The following is a 15,000-nucleotide window of genomic DNA, read 5'->3' as shown; positions in this document are numbered from 1 at the left end:
GAACAACACCCCCAAAACTTCACTAACCGTAAGTTTCAAGGCAATCAAGAGGATTATCCCTCCTACACCATCGATTGTGGTTGGTAACGCCTGAACCTCGTATGTAGTCTCTGTATTCTGTTAAATCTTCGCTCTCGTTTGCCGTTGACTGGGACGTCTTCTGTTCAGATGTAACTGAAAAAAACGTGTCGGTTAATAGACACTGAGGACTGATAACTGGAAGAGATACTATATGATTCTTATGGGCTTCAGTCTCCACGATTGCGCGTACAGAAAGAAGTTGACATGCGTTTAAAGGAGTGAATGAATGAGTGGGAGTGGGTTGTGGCAGGGCGGCGGGGGGGGGGAGTATCAGGTCATATATTCGATCCTGGACTAACTGCATAAGTCACTTGGAGCTATTGTCGAATAGAACAAGTGAAAAATTCCCCGAAGTTTCTTCGGAGCAATCGAGTTTTCTGTACAGCGTATAATGCTGTATAAAACTCCCAGCCACGGCCCATGAAACTCTCAGCCGCGTCCCATGAAACTTTCAGCCTGTGGTGGCCTGTGTTGTTGGCACCTATAGCGGTGACAGATGCACGATCATGGCTAACTTTAACCTTAAATAAAATAAAAACTACTAAGGCTAGAGAGCTGCAATTTGGTATGTTTGATGATTGGAGGGTGGATGATAAGATCTGAGGGCGGACAGAAAAAGTGTGAACGGACAGACAAAGCCGTAACAATAGTTTTCTATTACAGAATACTAAAAACACCAAGAAGCATATTCAGAGTGAAAATGAGCGAAAATAATAAAGACGAGAAAAGACGTTGAGCGGTAAACATTGGCGTCCAAAAAAGGCAGAACATGCGAGAGATGACTTGCAAAAACTTGAAATAAAAGTAGAAGTAATTAAACACAAGGGAAAAAAAGGCTTCAGAAAAAAAAGAAATTAGAATGAAGATGGTGGATATAAGAGAAGGAGGACGTGTCATTTAGTGTGAAATGTATAAGAAATGAGTCTATAAAACGTGCCAAAGGGTAGCTAGATGATCTATGCCATACTATATAAGTTTGTTTGAGGGTTACTTATGGTTTCGTAAGTCTTGTAGGACACAAGAAGTTTAGAATAGCTGAAATTGCCTGAAGTAGCTTTTTTTACAAAGTTTGCTACATAAAATTAAGTGACTTTGGAAAAATTTAAATGAGGGTTTTTGCATAGAAAGTAAATTTGAATGAAATTGAATGAAAAAAGATTATCTATAAAACTTACACAACAAATGAAAGTTAAATGTGAAATGAAACTTGGGTTATCAAAACTCTTAAAGATAAATTGACCAATAAAATAAAAATTTTGAATTAAAAAATATTTTTGTGCCAAAGTAATTGTTTTCCTTAAAGAATTCCTTCAAAATATTCTGCAAAAAAAGACACTTACAAAAGCGTTATCTAAAAATAAATTGGCGTTTTTGTCAGGTGAAATATGTATGAAAGAGATAAAACTGCCAGGTAATAAAGTTATGAAGAATCTCATGTCATGAGACAACTTACCTCCAGCCTGCCTCTTTTTCCTTAAGCCTGTGGAATAATAAGAATTTAAAATGAGGATTGTAATACTTTTACACGTGTAATACAGAATTGGGACACAGGATATAGCATATCAAATGATGACACTCACTTTTACACGTGAAAATAAAGAACTGTGACAAGGTCGAGTGAAGCATATGTAGCATTGAGAATTAGAATATCAATACTTTTACTAATAATCGTTACCGTTTACCTAGAATATAGCATGAACATTACTCCTTGTTTATTGAAGCTTATCATACTTAATTATTCATAAACAGTTTACTGGGAAGGAATGCAATATCATAGCCAGTTATTCTTTGTATGGTTTGAGTCATGTTTTATTCAGAACGATATGTATTATGTGATTGTTATTTATATCATACTATCTTTTTTAAAAGAAAAGATCTCGGAAATATACCACCAGCCTTGGAGGTAATATGAGTCACGTAAACTTTAGCTAATAGAAAAAGATTTCGCAAATATTTCCCAGCAGCCTTGAAGTCAATATAAGCTTCATAAACTTCCGCTTATTACCCAAATTTATTCGTAATGCCATTTCAGTTTTCCTAATGACCTCATACGAGTCGACTTCTTATCAATTTGTTGATTGCTATTCTTCACAGATGGCATTGTCCTGAGGCAGCAAGTTTATGTATGCAACCATTGCTCGTTTCCCTTATGTGACACAACATGACGAAATCGCAGAATAGATAAGAAGGTGGAACGGGTCGTTCTTTATTTTGAGGAATTGACTCGCGTCGTGAAGGCCGTGAGTTACGTGACTTTGTCACGTAACGGAGGCCTATGACTTCCACATGCTGCGAGATGTTCTGTTCTTAGGAACTTATTGTTAGTTAAAATCTACAGTTTGGCCAGGATGTGAGTTTGAACTACCTTACAAGTTCGACATAAATAAGGCTAATATTATAGTAGCAAACTAATCCGCCAATACCTTAGGTAGAATTCTATGTACTTGAGAAGCTAGGTGGTCTACACAGACACACACACACTTATTTATTTTAACTTTACTATTATTCACATTTCTCACTTATTTAGCGTTTTCTTTCCATACGCGCGCACACACACACACAAAGACAACTCTGTAGGATTTATTATGTAGAGTTTACAGAATACTAGTTATGGAAGGAACGACATAATGACCGCTTAATTTTTAAAAAATTAACAATTTAACCCAGTCACGTTAAAGCAAAATTAATTCATATGGCATGAACCCTTTAACATATCATGACGAATGGAACTGATAACGAATCGTAGTATGATCAAGGGCCTTTGTTATACATAATTGTCAATGATGTCTGTGACGAAGGGGAAATATAAAGATGGATCATATGCACGCCAGTGTTACCGGACATTTTATAACTTGGCCTATACGAAAATACTCCGGTTTTATATCTCGGAAGAAGTAAGTGCGATCAAAGAACCCGTATCGGAATACAGAGTAACACTTAACAGTATTAGACCTATTCAGGGACTTACTTGGAGCTTTTGGCGCTGATGTTGCAACTGTAGGCAAAGCTTCACTCGATGAAACTGCTGGACTTGGATCTTCAGTAATCGCAGATGTTCCTGTATCAGCTGGAACTTCAGGTGTTGTGTCAGCTGAAGTAAGTGGCGAAGCTTCACTTGCAGTTTCTGTATTGTCAGACGACGAAGCTTCTGAATATGAATTGGCCGAAGTGGACGATTGTGTAGTGGGTGAAACAGTAGTGGTTGTAGTTGATGAAGAAGTTGAAAACGTAGTCTCTGTAGACGTCTGAAGTTCAGTAGTACTATCAACAGACGGCAACACTGAGGATGTTGTGTCTGTTTGACTGTCAGCTGCAGTTGTGGCTAAAGTTGAAGCTAGAGTTGAAGAAGATGAAAATGTACTTGTTGTGGTTGTTTCAGTATCAGTTGTATCTATAGAGGGCGCCACCGGGAGTGTTGTAGCACTGGCTAAACTGTTTGAGGACGCAGTTGAAGTTGTAGAGACTGAATCAGTCTGACTGTCAGTTGGAGATGAAAATGTACTTGTTGTGGTTGTTTCAGTATCAGCTGTATCTATAGAGGGCGTCACCGGGATTGTTGTAGCACTGGCTAAACTGTCCGAGGACGTAGCTGAAGTTGTGGAGACTGAGTTAGTCTGATTGTCAGTTGGAGCTGTTGCTGAAGTCAGTGGAGAAGAAAACGTAATCGTAGTTGTTTCAGTATCAGTTGTATCCACAGATGGCGCCACTGAGAGCGTTGTAGCATTAGCTAAACTGTTTGAAGACGTAGCTGAAGTTGTAGAGACTGAGTCAGTCTGAATGTCAGTTGGAGCAATTGATGTTTTTGTTATTTCCGAACTCTCGGTTACACTAAACTGATCACTACTCTGTCCTTCAGTTGAAGCTTCAGCTGTGGGAGTAATTGGACCATTTCCTTCTGTCACTGTTGAAGAGGTTTCAGTTTCTTCACTGGGCAGAACGTTGGGCTCTGTTGTAGATGTCGTGGATGTAGCTGTTGTTGATGTAGCGTTTGTTGTGGATGTAGCTGCTGTTGTTGATGTAGCTTTTGTTGTGGATGTAGCTGCTGTTGTTGATGCAACTTGGTTAGATGTAACTGATGTTTCTTTAATCGTTTGATGGGTTGTTAGTGATACAGCAGTGATGATGATTGATGTTGATGAGCTCACAGAAGTCGTGGATGCCGATGCTAAAACAATACAGAAAAAAGGGAAGCGATAATTGCGTATTATTATTATTATTATTATTATTATTATTATTATTATTATTATTATTATTATTATTATTATTATTATTATTCCGAAGATGAACCACCATATTCATATGTAACAAGCCCACGGGGGCCATTGACTTGAAACTCAAGCTTCCATAGAGTATCATTTTAATTATTATATTTTTTTAACGAAATTGTTTATGACGGCTGATCCCAGAGAAGAAGACAGTTCAGTGGAGACTGGCTCATTCATTCTTTAACAGCTAAATCATGGATGAATCACCGGATGAATCTCCTGTTCATGAGACAACTCATCAGCAAAATAACATTTGTTACTATTTTTACTAGTCTGAGATACGGTAGTAAACAAGTTCTGAAATATACTAATATGCATACATATTGTATGCATATGGCAAATATATATCCTAGGCTTACCAAGACTTAGGCAGTCATTAAAACTCGGTGACTGCAGAAAACCCGACCAAAAGTACTGTAAGCAATTGTTAGAAATTGTGGAATTAAAAAGTTGGAGCGCCTACAGTTTAGTTGGACAAGGCTGTCGTGTACAGTAGGTTCCGACTAGGAAACTGGCGGACGAATACAAACAAGACAAACTTTTCCTATAGTGCCAGGTCCTGATCTAACCAGATGTAACCAACCTAATAACCTAACATAGGGCGGCAAAAAGGCCCTAACCTGGCGGGGCGAACCCCCCAAAGCGTGGTGTCGCTGAGTCGCGAGGAAGCAGGGCCGGGTCGCTGGAACTACTTACCTTGGCGGGTGGGATTGTGTCTGGGCAGGTGTTAGCGCGGCCTGGCAAACTAAACTGTAACCTACCAAAAAGTTTACAAAGGCCACAATTTACTCACTCGATCAAGGATCTGTAGAAACATCATGCGTCCTCTCATCTGGGGCTCTGTAAATAATGATAGGGAAATCTAAATATAAATAAGGCGAATATTCTCAACTATTTCCAGCTAACCAGAACAAAGTCACCTAATATTATTTCAGCTGCGATTGCTTAGTATTCTTAGTAATAACAAAATATTTCAGCCCTTCCAGCCATAAGATTTTTCAACCCCAAGTCTTTTCAGGTCTCTAGTAAAAATTATTTTAGCCCCAACCTAACTTGATCGCGTTTAACTTGATTTAAACTAAGTTGACCTAAAGTAGTGACCAAAATATTAAGGGCAGAAATGTTGATGCTGAGTGATTTTATCCTACAGTATGGACACATAAACATGAACATCAAAGCATAAAGAGATATGTGAAAGTTGCCACTTATAATCTACAGAGAAAATAATAAAACTAAAAAAAAATTACCGGAAAGATTGGGGAGCTGACACATTGAAGTCTTGCCAATACTGCTCCGCCGAAAAAGGAACGTAATCACTGTTGGTTACCCATGGAGCTTGACTTTCATAATCACTGCAGTTACCTACGGAACAAGAATCGTGTTCCTTTCAGTTAAGGTAAAAGATTTTGCTGGGCTAAGCGGTAACGTCAATCGTTCTTGCGTGCGTATGTTTGAATCCACGACTGAAGGCGAGTTTCCCTCCCGTGGGATCAAGGTTTGCAGAGTATTCAAAGATTTTGATGAAATAATATATATGTATATATATGCATATATACATATATACATGTACATATATGTATATATACTGTATATATATACATATATATGCATATGTATATATATATATGCGTGTATATGGAATAGGTTTAAATCACAACGTGAATAAAAAAAAAATTAACTGAATATCTCACTCTTGAAATAAACCAAAAGTTATCAAGATTTCTTAATAGTTTGAGGTTTTCGAATAAATGAATGATAAAAAACAAAAGAAAGCGTTTTTTTTACAATGAAAATAATTTTAGATATTCTAAAAAGAACATAACCATAAGTCAATGTAAACACGAGACATTTCAAAGACTACCCAAACAAATACGCCCACTGACCTTCTTCTGCATACTCCTCCGCACTGGCCAAAGATGCGAAATGCGTGCTTGCCAGAGCGCTTAGTTTGACTGTGTTGAGATTGCAGATTGTCACCGAGGGGAAAAGGATGTCGGTCTGTTCCACGAGCTGTCAGAAAAATGACTGAGCATGAAAGTGGGCCAGGTTAGATTATATGGTATATACATTCCCCAGTCATATATATATATATATATATATATATATATATATATATATATATATACTGTATATATATATATATATATATACTATATATATATACTGTATATATATACTATATATATATATATATAAATATAAATATATAGATATATATATATAAATATATAAATATATATATATATATATATATATAAATATAAATACATAAATATATAAATATATATAAATATATATAATATATATATATATATATATATATATATATATATATGTATATATATGTATGCATATGTAATATGTATGTATGTATGTATGTATGTATGTATGTATGTAATTTGACGGAAACGTCACTTTGATACTTTAATTCTGCATGAATATATGTATATATATATATAAATATAAATACATAAATATATATATATATATAAATATAAATATATATATATATATATATATATATATATATATATATATAATATATATATATATATATATATATATATATATATATATATGTATGTATGTGTATGTATATAAATTGACAGAAACTTGTCCTTTGATACTTTAATTCTGCATGAAGAAACAACACTTCTTGGCTATTTCGCATTCTGAGCATTATACACTACAAAAGCTGGTATTTTTCTTCTTAGATATAGATTGTCATTATATGATGCCATTGCGATGTTTTCTTCTCCTTTTGTTTATTTGGAGAATACGAGTTTTAAAATATGCAATAATAATAAAAGTAAATCTGTAATACTTATTTCCTTTTTACGGAGAATGCACTCACCTCAGTGGTGACTTTCTTAGGGTACTTGAAGTATGTTTATTGGGAGAATGCGCGTCTTAAAGCAACAAGCAATAATAATATAAACAAATCTGTAATACATGCTTTCTTTTCACGCAGAATGCACTCACCTCAATGGCAACTTTCTTAGGGTAGTATGTTTATTGGGAGAATATGCGTCTTAAAGCAACAAGCAATAATAATAACAACAAATCTGTAATACACGCTTTCTTCTCACGCAGAAGGCACTCACCTCAATGGTGACTTTCTTAGGGTACTTGTAGTAATCCCCGAAGCACGTCATGACTTGCTTGGCGAGAAAGGCGATGAAGACCACGGAAATGACGAACCACAGGACCTTGCGAACCTTCGTTATGCGATTGGCAACGTGCGGGAACCCGTGACCCGAGAATTTTGATCCGAAGAAGTCTGCCAGGACATCCGCGAGGCCCGTTTCTCCTCGATGCAATATTGGTTCCATGGCATGCGGATTTCGTTCAGTTAATGTCCAGAGCCTATGGGAGAGGGAGACAGGTGTCAGCTGTATCAGTTCATAAGTGGTAAGCTGAACTGCATGAGAGAGTTACAGATATATATATATATATATATATGTATATTATATATATGTAATATATATATATATATTTGTATGTATATGTATATTATATATGTAAGATAAATATATATATATATTATGACACTTATATATATATATATATATATATGCTATAGTGCAACATATTTTATATGTACATATATATTATATATATATACATACATACATACATACATACATATATATTCAATTTTAATGACCTCAAGACCAAGTGCTTTTGAGGGCAATACCAAAGTTGACATTGTACAAGAAGAAGTTGAAGAAAACCTGTGCTGGATTTTATGACACTCGACCACTTCAAAAATGCCTCCTTTCATAGAACACTATTGCTTAATAATTATTACCTCATTGCAAGACAACAAACTGCTCGCCTTGTTAAGCCTAGATGAATATTTGGTTAAACTAGTTTAGTTTTTAAGTAAAACTAATCTGAAACAAGAAAATTTTCAGTTATGACTTGCACAGTTAAATAGCTCTCAAAATTACTTCTCTGTTGAAATTCATGCCTGTGTTAATGACATTTACTTCTTGTGTTCTCGATATCAAGGTAAACTGATAATTAAAATTATCCAGCGCTAACTTAAACTCGTCCCTAGTTTGAAGAACTGGCGTAAGCTATTTTTTCCCCATTCTGAGAAAATGACAAAGATATTGATAATTCAGAGCCTTTACTTAGCTCAACTTCTGAGGAAATTTGGTTTCGAAAATGTGACAATACAGACAGCTGAAGTTTTTTATGTTCTAGAGTGTCAAAAACTGAGTCCCTGTGGCTGGAAAACTCAAATACTCCAGTTCGTCAAAACAGGGACGAACTAACTAAAGAAAACTTACTTCCGATCGGTTCCTCGTTGACGGTACGACACTCTGGGAAGGAGTGCGTCAAACCAAAAACAACGGTTGCTTTTATCTTCTCTCGCGCATGCGCAGACATTAATATTCCTGAAGGCATAGATAATGTACAGGATATGATATATTATTATCAGTGAAGTAGAGCTGATACTAATGGGTGAAAAAGGATGTGAAAAGAAAATTAATTTTAGTCAGTTTCTCTCTATGTATGTACGTATATATAATATATATATATATATATATATATATGTATATATATATATATATATATAGTATATATATATATATATATATATATATATATATATATACAGTATATATATATATATATATATATATATATGTCTAGCTTTTTAAGGTCAAACATAGCAACATTAATCATGAGTACTTCTTGATAATTAGGTAAATTCTGAATATTTGTTTTATTTTATATAAGAACAACAACCTGCCCACATTAAAAAATATCTCACGCAAAGAACTTGTCTGTTTTTTTAAGAGGCTTCAGTTATTAAACATTTCTTCCCCAGTCATTGAAATCTGATTGATTACTGGGATGTTTCAGTCTGATGATGACCCTTGTATCGAAAAACTCATACGTTCGCCAAATTCAGACGAGTATCTAAAAGTCCCCACTCATTTAGAATCAATTTAACGTTAATGAGGTTAAATCTAACAAACGTACGAAAACTCAAAGAAAATTACTAGATGATATCATGAGTACATGGCTAGTATTATAACAGCCTTTAAAATAAATCATCATTTTCCAACCACTTTTGACGTTGGATTGCAAAGACACGTGACATTTCCTCGTAAATCAACTTCTTGCTGCGCAGACAAAGCCAGGAAGTAAAAGCATTCACTTTCGCAGTATTCAGCAAAACTCCCTATTATCACTAAAAGCCTGTCCATTTTTTTGCAGAAACACTACGTCTTTTTGCTCTATGAATTACTGCGGCCATAAACATTAAGTCGATCTAATAAGAGCTTTTATCAAGGAATAAGAAAATGCTTTTCATATATATAACATTTGGTAGCAGTAATTATTAGGCTATACGTCAGTGCCTCAACAGGTACTCGTTATTGCTATAATGGTCTAACAAAATGTAATAAGCTGCAATGGTCTTTCTTTTTGTGCCAAGAAACAGTATTTCGTCATCGGATGAAAACTCAGGTAGACGATATCCTTTACAAAAAAAAAAGAAAAATAAAAAATAACTGATTCGTAAGAGCATTAACATGGGTGAGACAAGGAATAATTACAATAAAAAAAATACATTTTTTCTAGGCTAAGTGCATCACTGTTATATGCTATTTAATTCTGAGGTTAGAAACAGTGCCGACCATACGAAAATGATAAACGATTATCGTAAGTTTTCTGGCGTCACAACTGCAGTGGTCATTGACACCAACCCAAACAGATGAACCTACAATATAGGGCCAAGTGGGAGTACCACACTAAAACTCAAGGTTCAACTGATTTGAGAAATGCAAACCATTCTATTTCTAAATGTTTTGTTTTTTTATTATTCAAAGAATAAATAAAAATTAAACCTTATGTATCATTACTACGTTAATACAGTTCTCCTTGCATTTTAATAATTAACTTGCATTCCACATCTTTTCTTAATAAGTGATCTTAGTTTATAATTTTAATGAACACTGTTCTTCATTGAAGGGTGGGTACAATAAGTGATGTCTTTAGAGGAATTTATTTCTGAGTTTCCCATCACCTCCTATAAATCTAACTTTCTTTCTAATGAACACCCGCATTAATGAACACCGTTTGGAAGCTTGAATTTCAAGTCAAGGCCCCTGTAGGCTTGTTCCATCTGAACGGTGTTCATCTTCTCAATAATAATAATAATAATAATAATAATAATAATAATAATAATAAAATATTGGTATCGAAACCCTTCCTTACGTTTGAAAATTCTGCAGATTTGGAATTCTGTATCAGACAATTCATAATTCTGAGAAAACACACACATTCCTAATAGTGTTATCTACTTTTTACCCTTCTTCCAGACTCGTACAGTTGAGTTCTGGGATCGACATAAGATTTGCCAGTTGTACGTTGCTCAGCAAAACAAAGTATTGTTGTATATATACATTCATATATATATATATATATATATATATATATATATATATATATATATATATATATATATATCTCTCTCTATATTTTGTAAAGTGAAGAATGTCTGTGTGAATGCGTGTATATGTGTGTGAATGTGTTTGTATGCGTTTGTGGTAGTACTTGCTCAAGAATTGTGGGTTTTTGTTAATGTATTTCATTGGCTTTCGATAGCAGCCTTACTTATCAACGACGCATTTTAGTAATAACTAATAAATAACTCAAGGGAACTATAGCAATTATATATTCCATTTCATCAGAAAATGATTAGTCGTAAAAAAACATGTTACCATAGCTGGCTAAGCATGTGTTATGAAACGAGAACCACATTTTGCAATATTTTTTGTAAGATTGCTGTTATGTAGTTCACATATACATACACACACACACATATATATATATATATATATACATATATATATATATATATAACAATAATATATATAATATATATATATATGTATATATATATGTATATATATGTATATGTATATATATACACACACGCCTCGGATATACATAAATACATACTTTTCATACATATATAAATAACATATATATATATATATATATATATATATTCCTATATATATATATATATATAATGTGTATATATATAATAATATATGTATATTCGTGGCATATAACCTATAGAAATGATTCGTAACATGAAATAAACAGAAAAACTTGAAAATTTACAAATGTTTCTACAGTTCCCGTGAAAATTTTCTTATTTATAAAAAACACAGTCAGTCCGAATACTGAAATTTATCCTTTAAATTATTAATCAGAAAAAACAGTCGTGGTCTTCATTCTACTCGCAAGAGTTAGATACGGTCACTTATCAAAAGATGGCTTCACAGTCACTCGTTACAAATGACTTAGATAATGGCCGTTTACTCTGTAGTATGCTAACATCACTCACCCGTCAAAACTGAACCCGGCGTGTGGATCCACTTTGCATCAGGAGACTTGTAGCGAGCGTCTATGATAATTGTATTCGTAGAAAAACTGACGTTTCCTAATCATTTGCCTCGTTCCTAGGCGCTAAACGTCAAAGTTTATATATAACTTGCACCAATTTTCATTCGTCGGTCTCATTTGCCAAACATTAACAGCATGTAATTGCATTGGGCAGTCACTCCTCAGCAGCTGAGACTGATTAGATGTACTGTATATCACACTAACCAAATGATCTACAAAATTAGCCGTCATTTTATCGTAATGACTTGTAAAATTAGCTATTATGAAAATAACATAGTTGCCATTTCTCCATAGGTAATGAATAAATTATTAAAAGGCATAGGCGTAGGAGGCGGGTGGGGAGGCAACTGCCCCCAACCCCCGTCTGAATTCAAACGCCACCCGGGCAAATGGGCCCAGCATATTCAACCTCAGAAAAGAAAATAAATTCTATAATTTAAAAAATACGAGAAAAAGAATAAAAAGGATGATAAACTTGTATTTGTAAGTTAACCAGGTAATAAATTAGAAAATTATCAATTTATCATTTACTTTAGAATATCCCCATTCGATTACAAAAACACACAAGTGTTCATGTATGCTTGAACACTGAATGAAGAATAGAATGGTACCTACATGGGTTTGCTAAACTTCTTTAAATTCGTACCTACTGTACCTAATTTAACAGCTGTTTGGTGTTTATTACACAGAATATATGGCAATTTGAAAAAACTCTAGAGGTTTCTGAAATTCGGGCAATCTTGGTGTTGCCCCCAAAATAAATCCCACCTCCTACGCCTATGTAAAAAGGCCATATACATTTTTACAAAGAATATTTGAAGCCACATGAAAATATGATATTTTTCTGTACTCGCATCTTTAACGCTACATGAAAAGAAAAATTGTACCATTTGCATCAGTTCACTACTCTCTTCAGATATTCCCTGAATTCGAATTTCATTACAGTTTGTTGCCAAAATATAATGCTTAGAATGCGTCTGAACAAAGCATAATCTAGACCAGCAACCTACCAACCGACTCGTTTAAATGAAACTATTGCGAAGATTTGTTACAGATTACCTGTAAAATATGATTCAGTTTTCCGTTTTTACTCTGTGATTTTGAACGTAAACCCGTTAAAAGGTAATACCATCTTCAAGGTTTTCTTAAAATATTTTCCAGATTTCGGAATTCCTACGCCCCTTTTGCTAATTCAAAATAGTTTCGTAAATAATAAAACCCATCAAATTATGACAGTATCTACAAGAAAAACATCAAATTTAAACATATGCCAGCAGGAAATTTGAATGTCAGTGAGTTCTGCCATCTTCAAAACTGGCCAGACATACAAATCCTAAAAACAAAAACAGAGAAATGTTTCCCTGACAATAAACAGATGTGTTTAAAAGCGTTTTCTCTGTAGAGAACCAAAAGATATGAATATAGTTCACCATAGACAATGTTTTGCAAGCATACAAGAGACTAATTTCAGTTTAGTGTCCCTTGTTATCAGGAAGAGAAAGTTGAGATGATAAAGCATTCCATTATCGAGCTCAAAGAAAACTAATAGTTTAATGAAGTAAGTTTATTTATATCCCATAACATGAAAGCAGTTCTTAATTATCAGAATCGACATACTTTACTGATAATTGATACTTTACTGCCAACAACAACAAAAATATATTACTTGAGGGAGAGAGAGAGAGAATCGTTACAGAGCAAAATCATCAAGAGAAATAATGTTTATGTGACATCTCTTGTGGTTATACAATAGATTGGTCTCCGTGTATTACATATGACTTAAGCGTGAGGTACATCGACAATGCTACTATTTAAATCCATCAGTCTCCTACGCTCCTATGATTAAGAAAATATATTACAAAAAATATATATATGTATACGGGTCTATTATAGACAACTTTATAAGCACTGGTGCGGCTCTGAGTGGCCCCTAAAAAAAAGGAAAAGAAATGAAATCGCCGTGACCTTATCAGCTGTCTTCCAGGACGGTCGAGACGTCGTCGCCAATTTTGTATTCGGGAGGGGCGATGAGATAGGCGTTCGTGTCCTGCTTCCTCAGCTGGCTCCTCCGGTGCGTCAGGGACAGGACGCACCGCTCCAGCTCCGAGAGCTCAGCGCCCGTGTCGCTCTCCTCGGCGCTGCTGTCGTATTGGGAGGACTCCGAGTACTGGCGGACCTGCTGCTGACGTGACGTCTGCCTGACCGCGCTAGCCGGCTGGGACGTATCGGAGACGCTGACGTTTCTCAGCGACCCGTCGCGCTCCGCCCGGATGTACTTTGGGGCGTTGGCGGAGGCGGTTTCGTGGTGGACGGGGAGGGGCTGCATGCGGCGGATCGCGCTCTCGTTGCTCCGGCGCCGCGATTCCTGCAGGTACCAGATGATCTTGTGGGGGCTGATCATTGCCCCTACGCCCCTGGGTGATGGGTGGACGCAGTCTGGGGGAAAGGAGAACGAAGAAGAGGAACTTCATTGGAAATATGTATTTATTCAGGAATTTAGCCTATGAAAACTAATTTTCATTTGTATTTGTTCCAAAACAAAATATACTTAAGTTACGTTCTTGATATTCTGATTTTAGCCATCTCATGTTAAGATGTCTTGTTAAGTAAAAAAAAAAATTAAGTCATTTTTACAATGAATGCCCACTAATTTTGTACCACTTATTCATATAATATGTGTAGGTGTAGGAACCTATACACTTGTGTGTCTTGCTCTAGAAAGATTGCAGAACTATAACAGAAAAAACTGTTGATAAGCAGAGCTCTATAACCATTATAGTTTTCATTTTTCTGATAAGCAGAGCTCTATAACCATTATAGTTTTCATTCTTTGAAAAGACAATTCACTAAAATGTTTTCATCACCAGACTTCATATCATATTTAATTTCGAACCATTTGCAAACTGGGAAGTATATTTTTGGGTAGTTTCTCTGCTACAGCTGAATACGTTATAACTTTCTTGCTGTTATTGTTGGTGTTTTTGAAATTCAAGACGCCTGTAATCCTCTCTATTCTGTAATTTGACAGGAATTTGACCAACCGAAGAGAATAATTGAGTAAAGTAGATTGCCTTAAAAATTATAAATAAATTTAATTGGCAAACAGGCCTTTACAGAAGGAAAATATAATATTACTCCATATAATATCAGGAAACTTATTGAGGAACCGGAAGTATCTCGTCATTTGTAACACAATTTTCGCTTTTTTAGCATTCAT

At 34.9% G+C, this 15,000-nt stretch overlaps 2 protein-coding genes across 5 annotated transcripts in view; both read right to left on the bottom strand.

Annotated features, from left to right (window-relative positions):
* The window catches only part of LOC136835812 (uncharacterized), a 16,628-nt gene extending 11,450 nt beyond the window's left edge, over positions 1–5,178 (bottom strand). The window contains exons 1-5 of the mRNA XM_067099665.1: positions 5,140–5,178; positions 4,706–4,760; positions 3,050–4,246; positions 1,535–1,561; positions 28–174 (exon numbers count right to left, since the gene is read on the bottom strand). Of these exons, the coding sequence (XP_066955766.1) occupies positions 28–174; positions 1,535–1,561; positions 3,050–4,246; positions 4,706–4,760; positions 5,140–5,178 (1,465 nt within the window). The remainder of the gene's footprint in view (positions 1–27; positions 175–1,534; positions 1,562–3,049; positions 4,247–4,705; positions 4,761–5,139) is intronic.
* An 8,154-nt stretch (positions 5,179–13,332) lies between these two features.
* Positions 13,333–15,000, bottom strand: part of LOC136835247 (uncharacterized) — a 59,685-nt gene continuing 58,017 nt past the window's right edge. For 2 of the 4 annotated variants that reach the window (XM_067098523.1, XM_067098521.1), the window contains one exon: positions 13,333–14,219. In XM_067098523.1, coding sequence (XP_066954624.1) covers positions 13,753–14,219 — 467 coding nt within the window. In that variant the 3' untranslated portion in view covers positions 13,333–13,752. The remainder of the gene's footprint in view (positions 14,220–15,000) is intronic. The other 2 variants (XM_067098520.1, XM_067098522.1) reach the window with 1 other exon arrangement.

The sequence above is a fragment of the Macrobrachium rosenbergii genome, chromosome 55, assembly GCF_040412425.1.
Source record: "Macrobrachium rosenbergii isolate ZJJX-2024 chromosome 55, ASM4041242v1, whole genome shotgun sequence".
Lineage (NCBI taxonomy): Eukaryota > Metazoa > Arthropoda > Malacostraca > Decapoda > Palaemonidae > Macrobrachium > Macrobrachium rosenbergii.
Note: the sequence above shows the minus strand (reverse complement) of the source record. Positions and strands in the feature narration are given on the sequence as shown.